This window comes from Phyllostomus hastatus, unplaced genomic scaffold, assembly GCF_019186645.2.
Source record: "Phyllostomus hastatus isolate PE091 unplaced genomic scaffold, TTU_PhHast_1.1 phas_contig_17, whole genome shotgun sequence".
Taxonomy (NCBI): Eukaryota; Metazoa; Chordata; class Mammalia; order Chiroptera; family Phyllostomidae; genus Phyllostomus; species Phyllostomus hastatus.
This window is the reverse complement of record NW_025333664.1, coordinates 10,158,263-10,186,222: the sequence shown is the minus strand read 5'-3', so window position 1 is coordinate 10,186,222 and position 27,960 is coordinate 10,158,263. Positions and strand designations below refer to the sequence as shown.

At 52.4% G+C, this 27,960-nt stretch overlaps 2 protein-coding genes across 2 annotated transcripts; one reads left to right on the top strand and one right to left on the bottom strand.

Annotated features, from left to right (window-relative positions):
• Positions 1 to 1,432: 1,432 nt before the first annotated feature.
• On the bottom strand, positions 1,433 to 4,962 carry TP53RK (TP53 regulating kinase). The gene is made up of 2 exons (XM_045833018.1): positions 4,593 to 4,962; positions 1,433 to 2,515 (listed from the first exon to the last, which is right to left on the bottom strand). The coding sequence occupies exons 1-2, from the start codon at positions 4,873 to 4,875 to the stop codon at positions 2,037 to 2,039; spliced, it is 762 nt and encodes a 253-aa protein (XP_045688974.1). The 5' UTR covers positions 4,876 to 4,962; the 3' UTR covers positions 1,433 to 2,036.
• A 2,029-nt stretch (positions 4,963 to 6,991) lies between these two features.
• Positions 6,992 to 19,947, top strand: SLC2A10 (solute carrier family 2 member 10). The gene is made up of 5 exons (XM_045833581.1): positions 6,992 to 7,308; positions 13,220 to 14,503; positions 15,077 to 15,199; positions 16,185 to 16,320; positions 17,264 to 19,947. The coding sequence occupies exons 1-5, from the start codon at positions 7,305 to 7,307 to the stop codon at positions 17,340 to 17,342; spliced, it is 1,626 nt and encodes a 541-aa protein (XP_045689537.1). The 5' UTR covers positions 6,992 to 7,304; the 3' UTR covers positions 17,343 to 19,947.
• Positions 19,948 to 27,960: the final 8,013 nt, after the last annotated feature.

Sequence of the window (27,960 nt, the reverse complement as noted above, 5' to 3'; positions counted from 1 at the left end):
CACTGATTTCCTGCTTCCACTCTTGCCTCCTTTAGTCCTTGTTCTACCAATGGAATCCTCTCAAAACAGGTCTCCCTGATCAAAACCCTCCATGGCCCATGAAGGATAAAACCCAACCTTGTCACAAGGCCCTCAGCCACCTCTGATCTCAGTCCTGTTCCCCCTCCCGGCTCGCTGCAAAGCAGCCACACTGGCCTTGTCCCGTGACGATGTTCCCCCCTCACCGACTCTGCACACGACGCCCTTCTGCCGGGACACACATCCTGTCTCCCGGTTCCTGCACACCTTAGCTCCCTGAGCACTCCATCAGGGGCTTTCCCTGACCACCCTTCCCTCCTGCCCCCGAGCTCGCTCAGGGTCTCAGCACCCTTTACAGCACACGTGTCGTGGGTGCTTAGATTACGCTTCCCGGGAGAGTGCGGGCAGCCTTCGTGCTCCCTGCGCATCTCCAGCACCCAGCACGCAGTGAGTGCCAGGGATCTGCTGCTTACCTCCCGCACACGTGGGTCGGCCAGTCGTTCCCCAGCCCCGTCCCCGTTAGCCTCAACTCACCGCACGGTACAGATGAGGACCCCGAGGAACGAGCCCTCTGCTGTGGGGAGAACACTCACTGAAAAAGAACCGCCAGCTCCCGTAGCCCCTGGACATCGTGGGAAATGTTCCGCACCGTCAGTGCGTGCCCTAACACAGGCCTGTCGTATCCAGCGTGTCGCTTCTTAAAGGGTCAGTGGAAAGAATATGGGCTTCGGAGGCAGGTGAAAGCGCCCCTTGCTCCCTGTGCGGTCTCGGACAAGCTGCCCGCAGTCTGAGCCCACCTCTCCATCTGTGTATGAAACGGGGCGACACCCAGTGCAGAGCTGTTTCAGATCCGGGATGAAAACGCTTGGCACACAGCGACCAGATGATGGCACTAGTTCTCTCTATGGGTCACTGCGGTGGCCCAGGAAGGGCGCTGGCCGTGCTGAAGGAAACGGAGACGAAGGTCGGACTCGGTCCACCCGCACGTCCCCTCCAAGCGAGCAGGCGCCGTGTCCACCTTGCTCCCACTGCACTCAGTGCCCGCCACGGCGCCAGGCACACGGCGGCCCTCGGGACGCTCGCTCGCCAGCCGGAGCCAACGAGGGGGAAGGGGTCTCACCACACCTCCCACGCACACCTCCTCCGGGGCAAGCAACCGAGGCTGGGCAAGGGTGAGTGTGAGCCGGTCAGTGGCACGTGGCAGCTCAGTTTGGTTTCCCCCGCCTTCCCCCGCACCAGGCTTTGCCACGCTGTGGTCATTCCCAGCCACTTCCCCAGTTTTGACGTCTACTTACTGTCTGTGACACAAAGTGATTCCCTCTTTCACCTATATAAACTAAAAGGAGCTGTATTCAATGGCTTGTCTTAATTAGGAGTTAACCATAAAATTACGGAGTTACAAATACAAAAACAATGTCATATAAAAGATTTTTAAGAGAAATTAGTCAAGTATTTTTCATCTTTTTCCCCACCATGAACCTCAAAGATATATTTTACATTAAAACCCAGTACATACCCTGGTCTGCATATACGTATGTTTAAAATCTCACAAAACAGTGTTCACCACACGACACGTAAGGCACATGTGTTATCTCCCAGTCTCTGACTCTACTTCGTTTTAAAAGCGCGGGGTGCCTCCCTCTACAGTGGCTTTCAGAAGCGTGTCAGGGACACAACGGAGAAGCCAAAGACACGCTGTCCCCGAGACTTTGTTCCGGTCTCACCAGGAATCGAGAGAATAATCTTCTCATCACGTGGTTCGACGTTCTTTAATGTCACACCCGTGCACCTGCGGCAGAAGCCCATCCCTGGTGCGCTGTACACTCAGTCCCGCCTACAACATGGGGCGGACACAGGGAGAACAGTCGACCGCAGGTAATGACGACACCGACGAGCCTGACCACAGGCAGCACATACAGACAGCCTGGCTTTTTCAGGTGTAATCCATGCCCCCGGCGTTCCTCCAAACGTCCTCGGAGCAAAAGGCCCCGCTGTCCACGGCCGCCCCGCGCAGGCTCCTACCCGACCATGGACCTCTTCCTTCCTCTCAGGCGCACTTCGTCGAGCTTTTTGAGCACTGGCTTGGCCTTTTTGGAGGAGGCGGAGTAGCTCTTCAGAAAGGCCTCGAACACACTCTCGGTGTTGGGGTGGGTGCTGAGGAAGGCCTTCTCCAGCACGTAGAGGTCGACCCCCTTATCTTCCGGAAGCGCCGAGATGAAACTCAGCCCGAAGTCTATGAGCACGATGTCCAGCTGCTCCGGGGGCGGTCTCAGGAGCATGTTGGAGGTGGTGAGGTCGCCGTGAATGAGGTCCTCGTCGTGCATGCGAGCCAAAACCTGCCCGATGGTCCGGGCCAAGCCCAGGAGCCTTTCGGGAGTTTTCTCAGTCTCCAGGATGGACTGGATGTGATCTCGAACAGTCACTGAGCCTTCAATGTCTTCCATGAACAAGCAGTTGGAAGCGTAATCCACAAAGAAGACGACGGGGGCAGATATGCCTGCAATCAAGACGTAACCAGTGACTGAATTAGATTCTTCTTTTTTTTAACGGTAAGTTTAAATTCCCAAGACCGGTCCAGTTTTTTACAGTGTATATCTGCTAATCTCAGGAAAACGATTTAGAAACGCTGCAGAACGGTCTAACGTAACTCATCTGAGAGCTGCCCCTGCTCATGGTCGGCATGACTGCGCCTCACACCGCCCCCCCCGCCCCGCCCCCCCGGCGAAGGTCGGCAGTGCCAGAGCCCCCTGCAGCTTCCCGCCCTGTGTGACCGGGCTTCGTTCCTGCTTATTGCCAACAAAACAAAAACAAAAACAAAAGCAAACCAGAAGGGTAAGGGCAGCTCAAGTAAAGAACTATCTATCTGACAAGGGCACAAACAAGAGGTCAAGCAGGGTACTGGCTTAGAGATTCATCTTCAAGGTCAGGAAGGACGAATCCAACCCCACCTCCCTTCCTTATTAGTTGTGAGGAAGGAGAGAAGCAAACAAGACGCAGTCAGTATAGCTAAGCTGACTTACAATGGAGTCTGCACAGCCCAGCTGACCAAATTGGTGCAGACCAAGTGGGCTGAAGCATGAGATTTTACTGCACTTGAACTAGCCTGAGGACTTAAACTGTTCAGTTCTGTATCCATACCTGGAGAGATACATAAATACCATAGATAAGTCCCTGAAGAACTTTGGAAACAATATTCATGGTCCAGACTGCCTGACATTCATTGCACAGGCCGTCACTCACCTTGAGGGTTACCATCTCAGACCAATGCAGAGGCTAAGATACAGTTGATTCTTCTCAAGAGTGAACGTTTTACTAGAATTCCCAACTTGTCTCTTTCCTTCGGAACACTCTGGGTGTTACCGGGTAGTGTTTCTGATTTGCAAATTCTAAGACCCTTGAATAAAACCTCATTTAAACACCGCTGACACTTGTATAACCTTAAAGTCACATCAACTTCGCTACACCTCCATTTCTGCTTCTATAACATGAGAACAAGATTTCCAAATATTTAATGAGCCTGTATTGAATGTCAATCATGCTCAGAACACTTCTAGATACTGGGAATATATGACAGGGGCGGGGGGGGGGGGATACAGCAGGAAATAACACAACCACAATCCCTGCTTAATAGAACTCACATCCTGGAGAGGATGCAAAAAGAAAATACGAACACACAAATAACTTCATTACATCCAAGGAGGATGCTAGTTCACTACTGAATTTCCTCCCAATCTCCGGGTACCTAACGACGTCCTGGTGTACACAGGTGTCTAAAAGTACCAATGTAAGAAAGACAGGAAGTGTAAAAGCGAAAAGCCCATTTTTCGGAGTCAGAGGGATATGAGCTGAGGACCTGGCTGGGCCACGAAGTAGCTGTGTAACCTTGGGCAAGTTATTTCCCCTCTCTGAGACTCAGTTTCTCATCTGAGAACAGGTTCCCGAGGTGATGGTGCACGTGGTGTTTTAATGAAAAAATAAATAAGCGATTTAAGAACAGCTAACTTTATTAAGCGCTATGTGCCAGTCACACAGCCCAATGTAACAGGTGGCATACACACCTCAGCTACTGGTCCCAGTATCCCTAGGAGATTATTACTGCAACTGGGAGTTCATTCTACAGGTGAGGAAACAGGCTAAGAGGTTCAATAACGGGTTGAAAGGCTACAGTAGTGTGGACACATGCACCCCGAGGGCCTAGCTCCAGGGCGACTACTTGTACTTAACATCTGGTTCGTAAAAGAAATGAAGACACAATGATCAAATACAGAGATGGTACAACAGGAGAAACCGAGACTGAGGGCGGTTAAATAACATGCTCAACGTCGAGCAACAGTGGCAGATCCTGGAACTGAGCCAGGCTCAATGGCTACGGCGCAAATGTTCGTTGCTGCAAGGCCAAGAGGCCCCTTAAGAATTAATGAAGAGAGGGAGGAAAGGATGACATTTCTTAAATACCCAAGGCCACGCAGAAGGCACGCGGTGCAGGTGATTCCCGCAACCGCGTCGCCCTGGCCCCGGAGCCTCAGGCCCCGGAGCCTCGGGCCTCCCCACGTCTCCGAGCCGGGCCGTCTCACCTGCGCGGCGGCAGCGGAGCAGCGCCCGGGCCTCCTGCACGGTCCGCCGCCGGCTGAGCCGCGCCTCCAGCGCCGGGTGCCGGTAGCCCTTGGGGAAGCGGTGCTTCACCACGGCCGCGCGGCCCTGGAAGCGGCCGCGGAACACGCGTGCCTCGGCACCCTGCTTCACCAGCTCCAGTCCGCTCAAGAAGCGGCTGCTCCGCTCCCGTGCCGCGGCCAACGTATCGGCCTCCGCCACCGGTTCCTCGCCGGACTCGCCCGCCGCAGCACTGGCGGCCGCCATTACTGCGCCTCGGCGACCCTCGACTCTGCCCGAGGGCCGTCGGAGATGCTTCGGCTGGCTCCGGAAACCCTCGGCTCTCTCCGGCCAAACAAACGCAGGCACTTCCGCCCTGCGGAAGTGGTTCCGCCTCCCAGCCTTCCGGCTCTTGCCGAAGCACCTCGAGAAGACTCTCGGGGCCCCGCCTCCCAGCTCTTCGGCTCTTTCCGGATAACGGCGGCCCCGCTCACGAAAAACTTTTTCCCGAATCTCAGTTCTTTCCTGGAGCTGGGCGTTACTATTAAGGAGATAACCACAAGTGCCTGACACTGTGTAATGCAGCAAAAAAATCATTTCTTTGAGTTTCAATTTCATCGTTCTCACTACGAAGATAATCAGTTTTACTTGGATAATTGCTTATTAAAATGAAGATGTTGCCCATGAGGGTGTGCGTTGTATTGCATATATTCCTTGCATATATTCATTTTCCTTCGCCTGTCTGTCATTGGGACTCTGTTGGAAATACTGTAGAAAAAGGCCCGTTGGTCCTAGGGTTCCCGTGACGCCAACTCTCAGCTCCGCAGCTTCATTCATCTCGGCGCAGGTCACCTGTTCAAACATCAGGCCCTCTGTGGTGGCATGCTGTGGTTTCCAGCAACTTCCACCAGCCCGGACTACTCAAAGTCCACCCAAAACCAACACGATTTGTAACGCCCAGCCTCCCAAGTGTGTGGCTGCGTTATCGCTCATTGATAGTGTCCACATAACCTTCTAGTCTTACAGTTACCAAATCTGCCTGAGCCCCGCCTTTGGAAAATCCACTGTGCAAACATATTTACAGGTCTCAGGCTTGCTATGGTCAGACTGGTTCTGGCTTCCATGGCAGGAAACCTAGTTTAAAACTTTTCAATGGCTCCCCATGTACTTAAAGGCCCGCGAGGTCCTGTGTGGAACTACTGTGTCCTGTTTTCCAGACTCATCTCCCACCAAACTCCCTTTGCCCTTGAATCTTCCAGCACAATTGCCTCTCCTCGTTCCTGCCCGGCTCCCTCTGGCCGCAGAGTCTTTGCACCTGCCATTCCCTGCTGCTCTTCCCTCCCTTTGTTTCCTAGCCCATCTAGACGCCCTTTCCTTCTCAACTCAAATATCACTTCCTCGGGGAAGCCCTCCTGACTTCTCAGAAGAGAGAAAATCGACTTTTATTAGTTCTGGCGTCCCCATGAACCTCTTCTCTTTTGCACTGTCACAGACTGTGTTTTCTGTTTGCCTGTGTCAGTATTTGATTGGTGACAGGATGTATACCTTCATGGGCCTTGGTTCCTTGCTGGCTATTGCCTGGAAGTCCCCGTCACTTGTTGCCACGTGGGCCTGTCCATTGGACAGCTCATGGCATGGCAGGCAGCTTCACCAGAGTGAATGAGTGAGAGATCAGGAGAGGACAAGCAAGATGAAGTCTTTTACATCCTAATCTCCAAAGTGACATCGTCACTTTTGCTGTATTCTGTTTGTCAGAAATGAGTCACTGGGTCCTGCACACCCAAAAGGGAAGCCATTGTTGAAGATGCTACTGGAATGCTTGATTAGACTCTCCCTGTCACCTGCCGTGCCCCAGACACTCTGGCTTTATTTCTGTTGTTGTTGTTGTTGTTGTTGTTGTTGTTGTTTTAAATACTCCAAGAGCAGGGCTGTTCCTTTGCTCTTGCTTCTTCCCAGAACCTGAGGGCTCAGCCCTCCTCGGAGCAGCCTTCCCAGACCCCTGGGCCGAAGCAGTCCCCCTGTGCCTGCCCCATCACCCCAGTTTAATTCTCTGCCTTGCCTTCACCTTAGCTGGTACCTCTCTGGCTTGCTATTTAACTCTCTTCTTCCCCGACTAAAAAGCAAATTGCACAAGAACAAACAAATCTGTTGGGTTCTCCTAGCCCATCCCCAAGCGGATGGCAAAGTGCCTGGGGTCATTTGGGAGGTGTCCAAACCTGTGTCCAGTGAATCAAGGATGAATCCCTGGGAGAGTGAGCAGCTGAAGTGAATATGTGTGTGTCCCCATCACCGTAGAGGCACGAGTGTGTGTGTGTGTGTGTGTGTGTGTGTACACACATTGGAGACCAGACTGATGTGGACTGCTGTAATTGAGAAGTCTCTTTCCTGAGGGGGGAGGTGGGTGGTTGGAGGGGGAACGCCTGTGTGTGCCCCCAACCGGGGTGGCAACGGGCAGCAGCCCGGGAGGACAGCGAGTGGGGCTCCCAGCCTGGCTCCGGCGCCCCTCTCTCACGCCTCCAGACACAGGGGGCCAGGGCCGGCCTACGTGGCAGCGGCGCTAGGGGCGGGCGGGCAGAAAGGGAGGGACGGAGGCGGGCCGGCCAGAAAGTTTGTCGGCGGCCACTGTGGGGACACCGGCCCGGGGATGCGCTCCCCGCTCCTCAGCGCCAGCAGCACGCCTGGGTGTCCTGCTCGCCATGGGTAAGTCGCGATCAGGCGCTTCCCGCCGGGGAGTCCCCGAGACCCCAAAAGTGCGTGCCCCTCCGCCCCTTGCTGCACCCCCTGACGAGATACCGCCCACTCGGGCGGGCGGCGAGCCCCGCACACCAGGCCTTGCCTGGGGCCTGGGAAGGGATCTGCGCGAACTTCCTTCCAAGCTCCTTTCTGCCCAGATGAAAGTGACTTGGGAGGGCTCCTTTCTTAATATCGAGCGCTCACTTGGGCCAGGCCCTCTCTTATCCGCTTCCAGCCTTACAACAGGCCCAGGCAAGTGAAATCGTTCTATTCTGCAGATGCAGAGACAGAGGCTCCACGAGGAGCAAAATCCATTAATCAATTCACCCGAACACCTCTGTTCACCAGGGCTGAGGATGCTGCGGTGAGCAAGCGGACGAAACCCTTGCTCTGGAAATAATCCAACAGAACAGCGACAGAGGGGAGTAGAACGAGGCACTGTGTGGGGGTGTAGGGAATTTCTTTGTTGCTGCTACAGGGACCAAGGCTTTTTGCATTTTTCTCTGGATTCAGAGCCTCAAAGGGTCATTCTGTCATTCATTCACCTACCGTGTGGCAGACACTGGGGACTCAGAGGAACACGTAGAATGAGGTGGTGTGACAGCGGGGAGGGAGGCAGGTTCTTTAGCTAAGCAGGAAGGGAGGGCCTCCGGGCCCAGGAGGCTTTGGAGCTGAGGTATTGAGACAGATAGTAGGACCTAGGAAAATTCCTGGGCAAGTGGAATGGGGAAACTGAGACAAGGAAATGAAAGAAGGCCCATCAGTTTGAGCAATTTACAGCCACCTGGTGAATCACGACACCTTATCTCCCCTAACCTTATCTCCCCTAAGGAGGACACAGGAAAACAAATGGTTTATACCACTCCTCCCTAACCACAGGACACATACCCTCCCTGGCCTTAAACCGCAGGTGTCCGGGAAGAGAGGAAGGCTGAGGCAAACGGAGAGATAACTCAGAACAAAGGGAGCCAGCCTGGGAAGAAGCTGCAGAAGCCCCTTTCAGCTCCCCCTGACCTTAATCTCCAAAGACACCGCATGTCTGTGCTTCTCCTTGGAATTCCCCCCTCCCCAATTCCCACGTTCCCCCTGTGTAAACCTGCCTCTGAAAGCTCAAGGAGAGGTGGGTGTTAGGGTTTTTACCTGCCACCTTCTCAGATTGCTGGCCTCTGAGATTAATACAAGCGCAATTATTCCAACCCCCCATCTCTGCTTTTTGGCTGGGTGGTGAGAGACAGCACAAGCCTCAGACTCGAAAGAAGTGGGTTTGCTAAGATCTGAGAGAGGGCCTTCCAGACTAAAGGAACAGCAAGGGCAAGGGCCCCGAGGCAGCAGCGAGCTCGTGTGGTCCAGGGCAGTGTGGCTGGAGCACAGTGGGCAAGGGGAGAGTCAGAGGGCTGGGCAAGGGCTGGATGATGCAGGGTTTTGTAGTTTATAGTGAGAAGCTTGGCTTTTATTCCAAATGGCATAAGAAGGGAGAGAAGGGTTTTAAGCTTGAGTGGGACATGACCTGAATTGTGTTTTAAAAACTCTGTGTTGTTCTGTGGAGAATCATACTCGCTAGCACCGGCTATAAGGTAGGCAGGCTCACGAGGCAGGTAGTACTATTTTCCTCCTGTATGGATGGGGAGACCCAGAGAGGTTAAGTGAGCTGCACAGGGTCACGGTTGCAAAGAAGAGAAGCTGGGATAGAACCCCAGCACTCTGGCTCCTGTCTGCATTCTTGACCCCTGTACCACCCAGCCTCTCATGCCCAGGGTAACGGCCCAACTGCCCACCAATGCCAGCTCCAGAGCCCTAATTTGGGGGCCAGGATTTGCTCTATTCCTGCCCATGGCTCCTTCCAGGCCCTGGACCTCGCCAGATGCTCAAGAGCCAAGATCCTTTCTCTCTGAACTTCCTGCATCCCCAGAGTTCATTCATTCATTCATCCATTTATTTAAAGAGTATTTATTGAGTGCCTACTATATGCTACATACTGTCCTCAGCATCAGGGAGACAGCCAAACAAACAATTCCTGTTCTTTGGGGCTGACATTCTGGTAGAGGAGAACAACAAATATGTAAAACATATAGTTATTTCAGATGGTGATGAGTATCGTGGAGGTAAAAAAAACAAGCGGGGAGAGGGGATACAAGTGCTGGATGCTATGGGGAGGTTGTGATTGTCAGTAGAGGCCCAGGGGAGGGCTCAGGAGAAGGTGATGTGTGATCGAAGAGCAGAGGGGAGGAGGGGAGGAGCCCTTGGCCCGGAGGGGAAGGCTCCCCGTCAGAGGTGAGAGCTGGAAAAGAGCCTTGAGTGGGGACGTGCTTGCAGTGAGGAGGAGCAGCAAGGAGGCTGGCGTGACCGGAGGAGCAGAGTGAGAGGGGGCGCATGCTGTGGGACCTCGAAGGTCGCTGTGAGGACCTTGGCTGTTTTCAGAGGGAAGGGGGAGCCTTGGAGGGCTCTGAGCAGCATGACACCATCTGACTCAGGCTGTCACAGGATCCCTGGGGTTGCTGAGTAGCATTAGATCAGGTCCCTATGTCCCTGACACAGCCCCTGGAATGCCACATGGTGGTCCCACCCTGGTCCCCAACTCCATCACTGGTTCTTTCAGCAAAAACCCCATTCAGCCCCTTTTGGGTGTCAGGGTGAAGCTGGGCTCCCCCGCCTCCAACCCCTGGACACACAGAGACAGTGTCTCTGTCCTGTCCTGTCCAATTTCATAAGGAGGACACATCAATGAACTTGCAATATGGCATAAGCACACGGAGAATGCAGAGTTGGTTGGCAGTGAAAAATGTGGCTTGGAAAGTTGAGGAAGACTTGTGGGAATGATGTCTCATGGCCCCGACTCCTTTGAGACTGCCCTTTGTGGCCGCTGGGACAGTGTCCTTTCCCCATGTTTCGTGACACAGGGTTTTCCTGAGAGCTTCCCTCCCCTCCCCTTCTACCCGCTGTGTCCCTGCTCCCTCTCACACCCCGCCTGTCTCTGATCAGCCCTTCTTGCTTCAAGTCAGTTTAGCAAAGCTCTTAAGTATGTAGGTTCGGGAGTCAGATGGGTCGGTGTTTCAGTCCTGATCCTGTTGCTTCTCAGCTGTGAGGACACTCGGAGCCTCAGTTTCCTCATCTGCAAAATGGGGGTAACCGGAGCTGCACCACCTAGCACTGTTACAAAGATGAATTGAAGAAGGCGCCTACAGTTGCATAGAGGAGATACTCACTAACTGACGACTTACTACGACTGTTCCATTTCATGTGTATGTTTGCTGTTCTCTTACCACCGTGACTAGAATCTGCTCTGATGCATTTTCCAGGAAAACCTGTAGACAGTCAACGTTGCCTCTGAACCCTTTGGCTTGGTTCCCTTTCACCTCAAGAGGAACCCAGGATGTGGCAAACAGATTCTGTGCTTCCACTTGATTGCCTCATGTCGACTGGAAGGACCTCCCTTTCTGGCTGCGAACTCCCAAGAACCGAGGGGGTGACGCGGGGCCAGCACCTGGGCAGCACAATCCCCCCAGAGTGTTTGCTGATGGTCGTGAACAGGTGGGCCGAGGCCAGCCGGTGAACGCAGGAGGTTATTTCCCTCGGGGGGCAGAAGTGATGGGGAGAAGGCTGAGCAGAAGAGGGGGCATTCTTCCACCCATGAAACTCCTCCCCCTGCACAAATATTGCCTAACAGAGACGAGGAGAGGCAGAAAAAAGAGATGACAGATTGAAATCGTGTCATGCCGAGGTTTTCTAATGGAGTGGCGAAGAGAACGGACCGTGGAGCCAGATGTCCTGGCTTCGAATCCAGGCACAGCTACTCACTGCTTTTGACCGTGGGCAAATCACGTCACCTCTCTGATTGTTTCTTCATTCATAAATAATACAGAACCCCAGCTCAAAAAGTTGTGGTGAGAAGCAAATGAGTTATCGCTCTTACAGCTCCCAGAGCAGCGCTTTAAGTGCGTGAACTCGTTTGGTCTGGAGCAAACACTCCGTAGGTCTGGGTATGGTGTTATGGATGCCGTGGTCAGGTCTGGGTGGCTCGGCTGGGCCGGCTCACGAAGGGCATGGGGTGAGACAGACACTGCCGGATTACTCTAGATACTTCCAGAAATATTGAAGTTTAAATGTGTGAATTAAAAATTCAAAGTAGCCCTGGCCGGTGTGGCTCCGTTGGTTGGGTGTCGTCCTGCAAGGCAAAGGGTCGGCAGTTCGATTTCCGGTCAGGGCCCACGCCTGGGCTGTGGCCGTGTCCCCGTGGGGGCGTGTACAGGAGGCAGTTGATGGTCCTCTCCCCCTCCTTGTCCCTCCCTTCCCCCCTCTCTAAAAAATAAACAGATGAATAAATCTTTTTTAAAAAATCAAAGGCAACTGTATAACTGAACTGCCGACATGGTAGCCTCCAGCACCAGTGCCTGTTTTTACATTTAAATTAATTGAAATTAAATACAATGAAAATTCCGTTCCCTAATCACGTGAGCCAGGTTTCAAGTGCTCGATATCCACAGTGCTGGTGACTGTCCTAGATCGTCTCTCTCCCCAGCTCAAGCCTGGAAACACTTCCACCGCCGGTGGCGAAATTCATCGTCGTCCCCATGACCTTCGTGGCTCCACCTGATCCGGCCCCTGCTTACTTCTCCTGCCTCCTCATTTCCTCTCATTCTTGCTCCTCTCTCCTCGCTCCCGCTCGCTGTGTCGCAGCCCCTCTGGCCTCCTGGCTGAACGGTACAGGATTACAAGCCTGGGCTCTCTAGCTACATCAGTGCTGCCACACGCTTGCTGTGTGGCCATGAGAGACTTTCTTAGCTTCTCCATGCCTTGGAGGATGACGCTAATAATAATGTGTAACAGCGTTGTAAACGAGGAGTTAAGTGGGCACACACATGCGAAGCTCCTAAAGCAGGGTCTGGTACTTAGTAAGTGCCATATACGCATTAGCTATTCATGTTAATAGTGATGGTTCAAACATCTCCAAACCTGTCCTGCTTCAGAGCCTTGGTTCTTGCTGTCCCCTCTGTCTAGAATATGTTTTTCTTCCAGATTTTATGGGACTTTTACCCTCATTTCATTAATTACCCTCTTTTCGAATTTTCCCTCTTCAGAGAGGCCTTAGCCAACTACCCTGGTTAAAATAGAACCCCTCCACCACTCTCAGTGATCCCCTTCCCTGCAGTGTAAGTTACAGCATATACTTATTGGCTCATCATCCGCCTTTTTCTACTAGAACGTCAGGTCCTTAACAACACCACTGTATTGCCAGCCCCAAGAATATGGCTTGGTGCATGGCAGAGGCCAGATAAATAAGTCTTTAAATGAACAGTTGGATGGGTGGGGGGGTGCTTGCATGTACGGGTACATAAGGGGTGGAATACAAAGATGGAGAGATGAGTGGATGTATTTGCGGAGAGATGGATCAATAAATGGATCGATGTTGGTGGGAATGAAGGGGCACGTGAATGGACAAATCAATGGATGAATATGTGGTGGGTGGAGCCGATGGATTAATGGAGGAGGGTGTGATGAAGGGGTGGGTAGATTGATCCACAAACAGACGTGTGAATGGATGGAGGAAGGAGTGAATGGATGGAGGAAGGAGTGAATGGATGGAGGAAGGAGTGAATGGGGGTGAAGGATGGATGGGTGGGTAGATGAATCAGTGAGTGGACAGCGAGGTGAGTGGCTGGAGTAGACTGATGAAGAGGTGGGTGGATACAGAAAGGAGTGGGGGGATGGTGGATGATGAGTAGATGGCTTGAGGGATGGTGGATAAATAAATGAGTGGGTGGACGGATGGAGTAGCTGGATGAATGGATGGAGAAACTGACAGATGGAGTGGAGTTGGATGGGTAGAAGCTCTGGGCAAGGAACCATTCTGACCCCAATCCCTGTCACTTTTGTTTTCCAGGCCATCCACCCCCCCTCCTGCCCCTGTGTGCCTCTGTGTCCTTGCTGGGTGGCTTGACCTTTGGTTATGAGCTGGCCATCATATCGGGTGCGCTGCTGCCGCTGCAACTAGACTTCGGGCTAAGCTGCTTGGAGCAGGAGTTCCTGGTGGGCAGCCTGCTCCTGGGGGCTCTCCTCGCCTCCCTGGTAGGGGGCTTCCTCATCGATCGCTACGGCAGGAAACGCGCCATCCTCGGGAGCAACGCGGTGCTGCTGGCAGGCAGCCTGAGCCTGGGCCTGGCTGGCTCCCTGGCCTGGCTGGTCCTGGGCCGCTCGGCGGCCGGCTTTGCCATCTCCCTCTCCTCCATGGCCTGCTGCATCTACGTATCAGAGCTGGTGGGGCCGAGGCAGCGGGGGGTGCTGGTGTCCCTCTACGAGGCAGGCATTACCGTAGGCATCCTGCTCTCCTACGCGCTCAACTACGCCCTGGCCAGTGTCCCCCGGGGGTGGCGGCATATGTTCGGCTGGGCCGCTGCCCCTGCGGTCCTGCAGTCCCTCAGCCTCCTCGTCCTCCCTGCTGGTACAGATGAGGCCGAGGCTCACAGGGACCTCATCCCCCTCCAGGGAGGCGAGGCCACCAAGCTGGGCCCGGGGAGGCCAAGATACTCCTTTCTGGACCTCTTCAGGGAACGGGATAACATGCGAGGCCGGACCACCGTGGGGCTGGGGCTGGTGCTTTTCCAGCAGCTAACAGGGCAGCCCAACGTGCTGTGCTATGCCTCCACCATCTTTCACTCGGTCGGCTTCCGCGGGGGATCCTCCGCAGTGCTGGCCTCAGTGGGGCTGGGCGCTGTCAAGGTGGCAGCTACCCTGACTGCCATGGGGCTTGTGGACCGAGCGGGCCGCAGGGCCCTGCTACTAGCTGGCTGTGCCCTGATGGCCCTGTCGGTCAGCGGCATAGGCCTCGTCAGCTTTGCCGTGCCCATGGACTCAGGCCCAAGTTGCCTGGCCATGCCCAATGCCACCGGGCTAGCAAACCTCCCTGGAGACGAGGACCAGCCAATGGGATTGTCTTCACATCCACTGCCAATCACCAGCAAGAACCAAGGGCAGCCAGTCTCATCAACCTCCGAGAAAACCAGGCGCCACCCCAGAGCGGGGGACCCCACAACCCCTCCTGGGACAGCCCTAAGCTCCGCCTCCCAGGCACCGCCTCCTCCTGCCGCCGGGCGAGCCCTGATGCACTGGACGGCGCTGGTCTGCATGATGCTCTTCGTGAGCGCCTTCTCCTTCGGATTTGGACCAGGTAGGTGGGCGTTTCCTGCAGGTCACGCAGCTTTCTGCCTTTCCCAGGGGTAAGCTGGGGGACGGTGTCCCTAGGGGTCTCAGAAGGGACACTAGAGGGGCCTGGACTGTAAAGCCAGTGAAGCTTTAGCTTCAGGGCCCCTCACTCATTCGAAGACACTCCTTTGGAGGGCAGGGGCCTGGTTTTATCTTTTTTACTAAAAAGAAAAAAAGCCCCCAAATCGTTAAAGCTTCAGGCTTCATAACACCTGAATTAGCTTCTGGATAGCTAGCTCATTCAAAAGATGTTACTTGGAGGGAATTTAATGAATAGAGTGACCAACCATCCCGGTTTGCCCAAGACACTGAAACTCCTGTGTCCCCGGCACCCTCGTCCGTCCTGGGGAAACCTTGACTGTTGGTCACGCTAAAGGGATCCTTACAGGCGGGTCGGGAAGCAGCGGGGAGAATGTGGTGGCAGGAGCCTGCCTCTGTGTGAATCACACTGGTGGGAGGCTGTCTGCTGGCCTGTGGGTGCAGGCGCCGGCCCCACCCTGGCCCCAGCCCAGGAGCCCTCCCTGCCCTCCTGTCCTAGTGACCTGGCTTGTCCTCAGCGAGATCTACCCCGCGGAGATCCGAGGGAGGGCCTTCGCCTTCTGTAACAGCTTCAACTGGGCCGCCAACCTCTTCATCAGCCTCTCCTTCCTCGACCTCATCGGTGAGTCCTCTTGACCTACTTCCTTGGTCCAGTTCCTTCTAGATGCAGGAATAATGCCGCCCGCCACCCACCCAGCCCCCCCCCCCGCCCACCCCCGACAGCTCCAGGGCTTCCTTATTGGTCCGGGTATAAATGACAGAAAACCTGCTGCAAGCCAGTTCATGAACCAAAGGGAATATTTTTGTAAGGAGGGCCGTCAGCTTCAAGCATGGCTGATCCAGAAGCTCCAATACGACTGTGGCCATCTTTCATCTCTCTCCACTCTGCTTGCTTCCCACACCGTGGGCTTCATTCTCAGGCAGACGCCTCGGGGTGGGGAGACGACTGCCAGCAGATCTCCTCCAACTGGCAGCCCCCTGGAAAGAGAGCATTTCTTTGTCAGTGGCTCCTCCCCGAGACCTGAAACTGCTTCTCATTGGCTTAGCAAGATCACATGCCCACCCCTGAACCAATCACTGTGGCTGGAGGGCTGTCTCCATACCCTAGGTTCCTGGCCTGGGTCCTATACCCACCGAGGGGCTGGGATGGGGGTGGGGGGGGATGGAGACAGCCTCACGGGCTAGTGGACCAGAAGCGGGCGCGGAGTCGTTCCCCAAAGGAAAACTGGTGTCAGATAAATAGCGAGGATTCTTTTCGGAGCTGGGCTTTGCCAAGCCTGCGTCCTGCAGTTGGTTCGCTGCTGAGGGGACTGTTGCTTTCCCTCCGTTCATGTTTTCAGATCCCGAGCGCACTCCCCTGCTAGAGTTTTTGAGTGGGTGAGCGGGCTTCCCCTAGAAAAGACAAAATACCCTTGTCAGGGTTTGTGGTCTGAGCCCTGACCCTTTGCCCATCTCTGGGACAGCGAGTCCTACTCCTGTTTGAAGGTCTTTCTGCAAATCGACCGTCTGGAGAACCCTGTGTAGGTGAACCGACTTTCCCCGTGCGACCTGGAACCAGCCAGCTAGCTGGCCTCGCGCTGCCCTCACTCCCTCCCCCCTGTTCCCAGGCACCATCGGCCTCTCCTGGACCTTCCTGCTGTACGGGCTGACCGCGGTCCTTGGTCTGGGCTTCATCTACTTATTTGTCCCTGAAACGAAAGGCCAGTCGCTGGCAGAGATAGACCAGCAATTCCAGAGGCGGCGGTAAGGGGGACAGGGCGGGCGTGGGGGGAGAGTCCCATCGAACCCCAGCGCTCCACTGTGGGACTTCTGCTAGAGAGCGTGTATCTCTTCCGCTTGCCTCTCCTACTGCCCGGACCCTGTGCATTTTCCCCCGTCTTTATGTGTCCTTGAGCTGCCTTTGTATCTTTCTACAGCAGGGTTTCCTTTGACTATAAGCCCAGATTAAACCTTTAAATTGTGCAATTGTGGAATATCCAGAGGCTGGAAGAGTAGACTCTCTAAAACCAGAGAATCTTCCAGTCGTGGAAGCTGGGCGAAACCAAACATTATGACTGCGGCCTTTTAAAACCTCATGCAAAGAACTATGGGTTTAATCCACTTATTCAGTGGACATTTCTTTATATATTTTAAAAGATTTTATTTATTTTTTTAGAGAGGGGAAGGGAGGAAGAAAGAAAGAGAGAGAAACATCAATGTGTGGTTGCCTCTCACACGTCCCCTACTGGGGACCTGGCCAGCAACCCAGGCATGTGCCCTGACTGGGAATCCAACCGGCCACCCTTTGATTCGCAGGCCGGCACTCAGTCCACTGAGCCACACCAGCCAGGGCCAGTGGTTATTTATGAATCCCCTATTATGTGCCAGGCAGTGTCCTGGGCCATAGGCTATGTGGCTGAGAATAAGATAGAGAAGGCCTTGTCCTCACAAAGCTTCCACTCTAGTGGGGGAGAGGGACGGAAACTAGGCAAGCCAACGAAATAGGCAAGGGCAGGCACAGGGAGACCCAGAGGAGTAGTCGGGAAATTCAGAAGGTGGAAATGCATATCAAGGCAGGAAGTAGGAAGGGGCAGGTAGGAGCGGGGCGGGGATGGGATGAGGGGTCCCGGGGGGTGTTCCATTCCCATCTCCTCCAGGAAGGCCCCCAGGCCCTGCCACCCCCTGACTACTCACCTCTGCTCGACAGGTTCGCCCTGAGCTTTGGCCACAGGCAGAGCACAGCTGGCATCCAATACAGCCGCATGAAGGTCTCTGTGGCCTCCTGAGGAGTCCATCTGCTGAGAAAACGCCGGAACCATGGTTTTAGCAGACTGTCTCCAGCTCCCCGCTCGCCTGGGCCCCAGAGCTCAAGTCCTAGGTGGTCCTTTGAGACTGACTCCCGCTCCAGAGGAGGTCTTGTGTGCTAGGGTGGAAAGGACGAAAGTCTGAGAACCCAGAAGTCTTCATGTTCAGTCTCAGGCGCTGAGGGTTTCTGAGGAGCTGCCGTCTTGCCTCGGTTTTTCCACTGACTCTGCACGTCTCTGCAGTACTTACAGTGAGAGCATCCTATCGCGTTTCCCCTGTTCCCTGGGCTTTCTCAAAGAATTTCTGGGGCACCAGCCCTGGCAGGAAGTCCCTCCTGGTATCACCCCTAAGTCCAGCTGAGGATACCGTATTCTCCGCTTTCTTTTCTCATCTGGCTGGGACTTCTCAGTGAGGGGGAAGCCTGCTTTTTTGGCTTTTAGAGATCAGTTTTGTTCACCCCCCTAATTCTCTTCCCCAGAACATTTGCCATTCACCAGCAGCCCAGGCTGGTTGACAGGAGGCCTGGGTTCTAGTCCCGATTCCACTGGTGACATTGCTCTGTGACTTTGGGCCTCAGTTTTCCCCATATGTAGAGTGGGGCACCTGGACCAGGTTGTTCTTAAGATCTCTTCTGACACTGGTGGATTGGGATTCTAAATGCTGGTACTACAACAGATATTCAACACAGGCCCTGGTCTCATGTCACACATCGCCTCTCTGGGGGATGGAGGTTTTATCAGCGGAGAGGCCAAGAGCAGTCCAGAGCTGTGTGCGCTAAAGTCCAAGAGCACGGAACGAGCTGCCAGGATGGTGCTGGTTGGGTTTTCGTGCAGAAAGATGCTTTGGCGGCCGACAAACCTGGTTGTCAGTGCTGCTTGCACCTCTTGGCAGCTGCAGGCCTTGGGTGAGAAACAGCTCCCTCGAGCCCCAGGGTCTGCCCCTTCTGTCTGGTGGGGGATCATGCCCGCAGGGCTGTATGTCACCCTGTCTCCCTGCAGGAAGGTCTTCAGCTGGTCCCATTCAGCTAGTCAGGGAGTGGGGGGCCGTCTGTTCACCCCAGTACCCAGGCCCCCACCTTCGGGACGTTGTAAAGGGTTGTTCCCCAACAGGTGAGTCAGATAGAGATCGAACAGGTCGCTCAGCCCAGAGGCCACTGGCAGAGGAAGGGACTGGCAAGGAGTTCCTGGATGCTGAGAATGAAGAGCTAGTAGGCCCGGGTGCTGGCGTTGGGCGAGGCCTCGTCACCGTGCCTGCCCACCTGGGTGCTGATGCAGCCCCCCAGGACTCTGGTCCCTCAACCCCTCCCCTCTCCTTTCTAGAAACCGATGTTCCTTGACTTACGACATGCTTACGTCCCAGTGAACCCATTATAAAGTCAAAAATGCATTCAATACACCTCACCTACCAAACACCACAGCCTAGCCTAGCCTGCCTTAACCATGCTCAGAACACTTGCACCAATTAGCCTCCTGCTGGACACAGTCATCTGACAAAACGAATACACCTCGGAGTATTGGCTGTTTACCCGCGCGATGGAGTGGCGGGCTGGGAGCTGAGGCTCGCTGCCACTGTCCAGTGTCACGAGAGGGTATCATACGGCATATCACTGGCCCGGGAAAAGGTCAGAATTCAAAGTACAGACGGGTATTGCTTTCACACCACTGCAAAGTCAGAAAATCACAAGTTGAACTGTTTTAAGTTGGGGCGTCTGTACTTCCCCTAGACCCAGTGGCATGCCGGAGCCCGCTTGGACTGGCGTGTTAGAGCTGATTGTTCAGTTTCCAGGATCTTTGCAAGCTGGTTGTTAAACACGGCCATTAAAAGAAATTAAATTCCTTAAACGTATAATGAAATAAACTGTATTAAAAACAAAGGAGGTACATACTAAAAACTCATCACTTCCTTATTTTACCCCAAGTTTACTATGACCTGTGCTCTCGAAGTTATTTGTATCTTTTGTATCGTGGGAGGGACACAGGGGAGAGACTGAGCCCCATTTCTTGCTGGCCCCGCCTTCAATGACGGCCCATCGGTCCCTTGAAACTGGCCGTGGGGAGTGCATTCACACCACAGAGATTAGGGAGCATTACAAATCCAGGCCCGGTTTATCGTGTTGGTCTCACAGTCCTCAGAACACAATGGCTACAATGTTAAATGTGACAATTAAACTTAAATCTGTGCCCATTGTGTCTAAAGCCGCTGCCTTGGCAGTGGCACCAAGAACTGAGGAAATGCTGCCCCAGGATGGGAGCCGGTATCCGGTCCAGCCAGCACGCTGCCCACGTCAGTGACGGCGGAGCGCCGACCTCCACCTTCGCTGTTTCCCTCCCGTCCGGCTCACTGGCGTGAGCAGAAAGTGCACCAGCATCAGTCCGTCTGTCCGTCCATCCGTGTGGGAGCCACAGCTGTGAGCGGCTTCCCGCTGAGCTTGTTGTCCACAGTTGTCCGTAGTCTGCTTTTGTTGGGCCAAGGCTCCCTGGCCGTCACAGCTGTTCGTGCGGACAGGAGTTTGGCAAAAAATTAATAAACATTCTGTGAGAATTCATTGGTGGTATGGAATTTATAATAAAGAGTATTTTCAGAAAAGTGTTTTTATTATTTGTAAATGTGTTCATTTTGTGCGACAAACACATTCTTCATTCCAGGAAGATTTACACACACACACACACACACACACACACACACACACACACACACTTTTTCCCCTGGGGAGCAGTTGTTCGACACTTACCAGCTAAAATCTGTCCTTGGGGCCCCTTTAAATCCAATTCCCTCCCCAGGGACTCCCAAGCCTCTCCCGATTCTCCTCTCCTGTCAGCCTAGGAGAAATGCTTTTATAGCCTTTGGGTGGATTCTCCCCATTACACTTACTGTGGAGAGATGCTCTGTGTCCACAACTAGTTCAAGGCCGAGCTCATAGTAGGTGCTCAAAATGATGATGAGGATAATGAGGGCGAGGGCCAGGAGGCAGTTCAGAAAGGGGGGCATCAAAAGTTATTTTTAATTTGGGGTACCTACTAGGTACGCCGAGGTCTTTAGGGCCAATCAGGAAAGAGATGGGGTCTGTTCACTGATCTGCAGGGTGGATGCTGGGAAATTCTTCTCCCCGATAACCCGGAACCACTTCAGTCCCTGGTCCCTGCTTAGCCCCTTCAGACAAACGTGCCCCGCACTCAGCACCTGCGTGTTGTTCACCGTGCTGCAGGACACAGACTACTCACTGAGAGCTTTTCCTTAAAGTGATTTGCCTTCCCACCCGCTGCGCAGATGGGTGATCTGCCCTGGTGTTCACCGTGGGGTTTACTTACGTCTCAGTTCCGATGTGATTGAGGATCGTGGGGTTCCCTGGCACAAAAAAGATCTGAAGGGAGCTGCAGGGGGTGATGGGCTACACAGAGAGAAGGTGACCTGGCCCAAAGGGGAGGGGGCTCAGAAGCGCACGTGAGCAGTCAGGACACCGGGTTTGAGTTCTGCCTCGGCTACTTGCCAGTTTTGCCTCTCTGAGCCTCCGTTTCCTCATCTGTAAAATGGGGGCACCCGCAGGTCCTACCTCAAAAGTCTGAGAACAACTGATTGAGGTACCAGATGGGAAATCACTTTCCAAGCTGTAAAGGGCAGCACACCCATAGAGAGTGGGGATCCCCTGAAACTCCCCCCCAGGTGTGGGCAGGGCTCCTGTGCCCAAGGGCTGCCCGGGACCCTGCTCTGATGCAGGGCCAGACTCAGTTTCCATATTTGCTCCTTTTGCTTTCCAGAGCAAATATTTTCTCATCTGTGGCAGAGGAGGTAGGGTGGAATTTCAACATGAGGCTCCAAATTTTCCCAGCACCCTGCTCTGAAAGTGTTTCCAGACCCCCACATGCTGGGTCCTGTCCAGGGTAGACAAGAATTTTCATGGACGGTTTGGTACATGGGTTTGGAGTTTTTCCTCCTCGTGAAATCTGAAGTGGAAAAGCTGACATTCTGCTTTTAATGGATCCTCACAAGATGCAAAAATTTCCCAAGTCCCAAGTAGGTGGTTGGTTACATTGAAAGCTTCGTATTCCAAATGAAGTGGAATAACAAAATCAAATTTAATTCTTAAAAAATTGTTTTATTTAATGAGGTGAATGGCAGCCCACCAAAATATGACACAATTTTCAGGATGATTTTTTCATCTCTTTAGCTCTGCTTTGTATTAAAATTGTATTAAAACATTTGTTGTCCCAGATTCAGGTCTCCCTAAAGTATTTACTTTACACAGCCTCTCTTACTGTTCATTTGAATCCTTTCTTTTCTGGGACAATATTTGAGGCTCTAATGAGTGTTATCGCACATACAGCCAGTGGCTTTCACAGCCTGTGTGTGTGTCCCCGCTGGGTGTGGACCTACAACGTTGCTGATGCCTTCCAGATTCAGGGTCCGGTGCCACCCCAGCTCTCCTGATTGGACAGGCTGGGATGCTGGTTCCTGAGACTTGAACCCAAAAGCTCTCTCTGTAGCATGTTATTCTCGCGATAATAAACATTGCATTTATGTTAAGCTGCTCAATCCAGTTTCAATATCTAAAGCAAGAAAGAGATTTTTCCAAACCTCTAAGTTAGATGTAGAAGGTGAATGACACACCGTGTGTGTTTCATTGGTTAGATGGCTGGAATCACCCTGATGACAGAACCCCTGGGGACTCACGGCTGGGTGACTGTCTCTTTGACTTTCCAGAAGCCAACTCTAAGCCCAGTGCTCAGTGGTCATGGTTGTCGCAACGATGCAGCCCACCCTGATCTGGGATGTCCGTGAATTTTCTACTCTAAGTGGTCACTCAACCAAATACCACCAGCGTTTATCTCTAAGTAGTAGAATAAGAAGGAATTTTATTTTGGTTATCAATATCTCTCTGGATTGTCAAAAGTTTCAGCAATAAACACAAAATGTGTAACAAAGGTTTGAAAAGTCTTAGTAAAACTGTTACAAGCAATAAAGATCAAATTGAAGCTGTGGTGTATTAGATGATTATTCAGTAACTATTTACTCCCCCCTCCCCCCAGCAGAGTATACTCTGTGGCCTCGATGATGCTGTTCTTGTCCACATGACTTGCTTTGGCCAATAGGATGTGGGCTGAAGCCACAAGTTGCGGGTTCCCAGCCTAGAGATTAAGAGGCATTGGGTGTTTCCTCTCACGCCTCTGGGAACTTCCAACATCTACCATAACACAGACCTCGGCCCTTCTAACCCAGACTCTAGAATGGCAAACTTGTTACACCCCTGAACCTGACCTCAGCCAGGTGAACAGCTGTACCGGGCAGCTCACATATCTGAAAGTGAGAAAGAACGCTAATTGAAGATTATAGGGTTGCTTGTTATGCAGCAAGTGCTGACTAATACAAAATCTAACCAAGTAGGAAGTGTTTTTACTGCCTACTGAGTACACCCTTGCCATGCCTAAAAACCCTAAAATAACAACAACAACAATAATAATACAGTTTTTGCTTTTAAAATAGTTAGTAGTTAGAAACAGGTAAAAATAAAAGCCACCCACACCTTATCACTGAAATATAATCACTAACAACAACTTGGTGTATATCTGCCTAACATCTTATCTCTGATGACAGATGACGCAAGCTGGATCAAAACCTTGGAGGCACGCCCAGCTCTTCCTTCTCCTTTGCTCACATCCAATCTGTCAGCAAATTCTCCGGGCTCAGCTGAACTTGACCTTTCTCATCACCTCTTCCCTCACCATCGCTGCCACGACCACCGCCTCTCACCTAGATTAGATTGCAGCAACAACATCGGCGTAACAGTCTCCCTGCGTCTCTCCCTGCCCCTCGCCAATTCTCCACACCGCAGCCAGGGGACCCTTCAAAAACCTGAGTCAGCCCATGTCGCTCTTCTGAGCTGAGCTCCCCGAGGCTCCCGCCTTCCTCGGGGAGCCTCTGTCCCCACTCCTCAGGCCCTCCTTGCTCGCCTCTCTGGCCCCATCTTTTCTCCCTCCCAGCACCTCCCACACACTCGGCCGCCCACCCTCAGCTCTTTCTGAGCCTGGTGGTGAGACTGCGCACTTGGCACATACTTGTATGTTATGTCTTCCTGTTATTCAGGGAGACCCTCCCTGGCCCCATAGCTAAAAGTTTATGCTCACATGTGCATGCACACAGGTACACGTGCACACACACATGTACACATAAATGCATGGTACATGTACATGTGCACACACACACTGACATTTCACATTCGTCGCTCCCTGCTTCGCTGCTCCATCCTGGCCCCTGCCACTCTCTATCTAACACACTCTCTGTCTCACCGACCAGTAAACTCGTTATCCACGCCCCCTGCTACCATGTAAGTTCCACAACAGCAGAGTATTTGGCCTGTTTTGGTTGCCACTGCATTTTCCCAAGTTTAGAACAGCACCTGGCGCATAACTAGACCCTCAACAAATATTTGTTGAATGACGAGTGAGTGCATGTAAACTGGCTGGGATGTTGCAGATACAGAATAAAGAGCAATTCTGAGCACTAAAGAGGTTTTGAAAAGAATGCTCTCTTCCTCTTACACTGTAGATGCTGTTGAAAGCTGATAAAAAATTTTTAATGGAGTATAAATATGTAAACTCACAAAGGCCACTGGTAGAACCAGCAGTAAGATAACTAATAAAAGCGAGGAGGGAAAGTATGTGAACAAAATTCCTCATTTCTCATCACCGTACAGTGTTCAAGGTTGACGATTTAAGGACGAGCACTCGACGCTTAGTTCTTAAAGCAGAGGCCACAAAGCTATGGAAACTGCTCCTCAGATGCATTCTACTTGGTCCAGATATTACTTATAAGGTCTTATTAGTTAGTTGCAACATTTTCAGTTACAGCTTACTTTCCATATTATTACATTTGCTTCAAGTGTACAGCATAGTGGTTAGACCATCACTCGTTAGTTGCTAACTTTTGAAATTTGGGATATTTCTGCCTTCTCTGGAAAAAGATGGGGCCCCGCTGAGCCTGCAATTCTCAAGTCCAGACACCAGGTGGCGCAGAGTAGAGGTTCATCCTGTCACATGTGGCTTGAACCCCTTGGTTTGCTGCTAAGCTTTTCATTCTTGGTATAAATATTTAATGGTAACAACCTTAAAAAGTAGATACAAATAATTCTAACAGTAGGCATGTCAAGGCAGTGGGGCCTGGAAGTGTTGCAAAGAAGAAAGAGGGGAGTAATTCCCCATTCAGAACCTTTGACACTGTGTGTGTGTTCATGTGAGTTCAGGTACGTGTGCCTTGTTCCAGTAACAAAAGGACCAGCTAGGTGAAAAAGTATTTAAGAATACACTTTTTCCTTTAGAAAAAATTTTAAGCACTGAAAAACACGAAGATCAAAAATAAAAACTCCCTATGCCCTACTAGTTACAAAAAAAAATTTGGTATATATTCGTCTAGTCTTTTGTCCATGAATATAAATCAAGCTAGTTAGAAATGAAGACAGGTATTTGGAGAGATCGATATTGTCACACCATTGAGACCACACTATGTCCTATGTACAACGTGGAGGCCTCCACCACTTTATACTATCAAGCATTTCACACGAAGCTAAGTTCACATACACATTGTCTTTGCCAATGTTAAGAATCGTATCAGCAATTTCTCCCAGTGGCTGGCTTTTCCTCGCTTCTGGGCGTGTAGTAAATTGAATTATGTGCTTACCAAGTCAACATTCGTTTTCCTGGCAAAGACAGAATCTGCCATTGGAAACCAAGTGTTTTCATTTTCTTTCTTCCTCCCCATCACTCCATGCTTTTCTGGTTTCTCTGTGGCCATATTTCCCATCCCCACGCCCCTTCACTTGGCAACTGTGAAGTTGCTAAGTTCTTCCAGATTGGGCTCCGATGCCATCCTGCGTCTCTGGGTTTGACGGGCGGGTCGGTGGTTACTGAGATACGATCCCAAAGGCGCTCTCTGAGGCCGCCTGTCAATCAGATGTCAAGTCAGGAGACTGGAGGCGGCAGCCGCACCGCCTCTGGATGCCAGGGGTTGTTGCCGTCTCCCTGAAGCTTATCTGTACCATGCTGGGCACAAAATAAGTTTCCACAGTATCCTTGACAGTCTTCCAATGGTTAGGCAACCAGATCAGGTAGCTCTTGGCGGGAACTCTAAGGTTTTAGCTCCAGATAAGCTCTTCGTTGCTTTGGACCACCAACTTCAGACTGAATACAGTAAAAGCTCTCTCAGTTCACACCAGTGGCCACACTAGCTTCTCTGCCTGCACCGTGGGGTGGTTTGTTGGAGACGGTTACAGTGTGACCCTCATGTTAGCACCTGAGATTTCCAGCCTCCCGGGCTCACCCTTCCTACCACCTGAGCTGATGCCTTGAAGTGGGAAACCAAGAATGACCCACCCACCTGCCGTTGCTGTGTCTTTGAGCTTGCGTGTGGGCTGGACATGCCCTGGCACCGAAAAGCTGGAAGTCAGAGGGGCAGGCGTCACCTCTCTCTTCCCTCCAACCGCCCATTCAAACACACCTGTGGGATAGTTCTCCATCGGGCTCCACGCGAGCTATTGGACAGTTCCCACAGCTTTTCGGCTCACTCCTAGATAATGAATGATAAAGGGCAGTTTGATGATGAGAACCATCATATGTCTTCCAGTCACTTCCAAGTGTAACACCAGCTTATGTTCAGTAATTAAAATGTCAAGTCATAATTCCAAACTTCATTCGTGTTACACCTTTCTCCTCCCCCACTCTACTGCTTCTCCCCGCCCCTGCCCCCCAACAACCTGGCTCCCAGAGGTAAGGGGCATGCAGACTTTGCTTGGATGGTGCTGTTAGGATGTGGCATCGTGTTTTCCGGACTCAGTGGGTGTTTGCGGCCTATTTCTTCTCTTGTTAGGGTGGGTTTGGGGCGCCGTTTCTTGGCAATTCCCCTGCTGGGAACCTTTGAATGAACTTCCGCAGGGCTCGGGTGATGGGTCTGCTCTGCCCAGCCACCTTCAGTTTTGCCCAGAGACCCTTAGCATCTCCACACGATCCCTCACATTTCCAGGTTGTCCTCCCACTGGGAACTTCAGGCAATCCCAGGCCACCTGCTCCGGCGGGATTCAGAACCAGTTCCTGGAAAAGTCCACACCCTTAACCCACTCTAGAGCCACTTTCTGTTGCGGCTGGGGGTGATCCATCATCTTGCAAAGGCTGAGCAGCCATAATCTCGAACTTCTGTTCACCCTCAGGGTGATAGCTCTTGAAGAGATTCTCCTTGGTGACCCACCCCATCTCCCAGCAGGCCAATGAGGGCATTTCCTACCCCACCTTCCTGGCTACAGTGATTGGTTCAAGAGCGGGGGCGTGGCCAAAGCTAAGACAATCAGAGTCAAGAGTGCTTCCGGTCCTGGGAATTATTTTTAAATCTAATAAGAGAGGCTTTGTTTGTTTGTTTGTTTGCTTGTTTGTTTGCTTTGTTTACTGATTGCTGAGGGACTAGGATGTGAGCCTAGAGCTGTGTCTGCCACCAGCAAGGAGAGCCTGGATGAGGATGAGGCTGAGACCACAGGCAGCATGAGGACAAGGAGAGAAACAGATCCTTGATGCAGCGTTTGAGCGTCTCCTGTCCAAAGTCAGACCCATCCATGAACACTTTAGATAAGTGAGTCGATACATTTTTTTTTTTTAAGCCAGTGCAGTTTATTTTTTCCTTTCACTTGAAATCCAGAGACCTGGCTGACACAAAAAGAGGAGAAATCGTATCTCAGGAGGAGAAATGATCAAGCATTTACTCTGAGACCTGCCTGGGCTTGTATGCCTCCTTTACATAACTCCCATGAAGAATTTCACCAATTCATTCACTCAGCAAATACTTCTGAAGCGCTCTGGTTTCTGTGACACCTGTGAAGTCTGTTATTATCCAGACTTCCTAGGTAAGGAAGTTCAGGTTTCCGCAAGGACACGAAACCTGCCCAAGGTCACACACACACTGGATGTCAAAGCTGCGTCTCGCCCCCACCTACGTCAGACTCCAAAGCCCTGGTTTTCCCATTGGCTGCACCCGCTGCTCTGAGCTGCCCCCACCAGCCAGTGGCTGCTTGTCGGATCTCATTCCAGGGAAGAGCTCCTGGAGAGGCTGGGCACAGGCAAAGGGTGCCAGTCCCAGGGGGTGACAAAGCCCGTCAGGACAGGGGTGGGCTGCAGCCTCTCTGCCTCCTAGAGAACCTTCAAGTCGTACCCACGTGGCCCAGGGACCCCGGTCATCCTGCAGTCAGTCTCTCATGGGACTCCATGCCTTGCATCTAGTAGGTGCTCGATCATGGTTTATCGAGTCAAAGAAATAGTGGGAAAAATGTTTGCCATGGCGACCACGGTGCCAGTGCTAGGATCGAAAGTGGCAGGAATGCCCCCTGGAAAGGGCTGCGTACACACGCAGTTCTACGTCTAAGCGCCTGTCCCGCAGGTCCATTCGCACACAGACCGGTATCGGGACCGCAGCGCAGGGCCGGCCAGGTTGTGCGCTGCCCAGCGCTGGGAGGCACCTTTCAGGTGGGGGACGGTGAGAGGTACACAACTCCTCAATGTCCTCCTTTGCGTGCCCTGTGAACTATTTCTTTTTTTTTCTGTAGTCATATATAAGTTTTTCTCAAAGAAAACC

What these genes read in the sequence shown, in the direction of transcription:
- TP53RK (XM_045833018.1), bottom strand. Translation starts at nt 4,875, where the DNA reads ATGGCGGCCGCCAGTGCTGCGGCGGGCGAGTCCGGCGAGGAACCGGTG. An exon ending in GCTCCGCTGCCGCCGCGCAG is followed by an intron (nt 2,516 to 4,592) that starts GTGAGACGGCCC and finishes TCTTGATTGCAG; the next exon opens with GCATATCTGCCCCCGTCGTC.
- SLC2A10 (XM_045833581.1), top strand. An exon ending in CTCCTTCGGATTTGGACCAG is followed by an intron (nt 14,504 to 15,076) that starts GTAGGTGGGCGT and finishes CTCCTGTCCTAG; the next exon opens with TGACCTGGCTTGTCCTCAGC. An exon ending in CAGCAATTCCAGAGGCGGCG is followed by an intron (nt 16,321 to 17,263) that starts GTAAGGGGGACA and finishes TCTGCTCGACAG; the next exon opens with GTTCGCCCTGAGCTTTGGCC.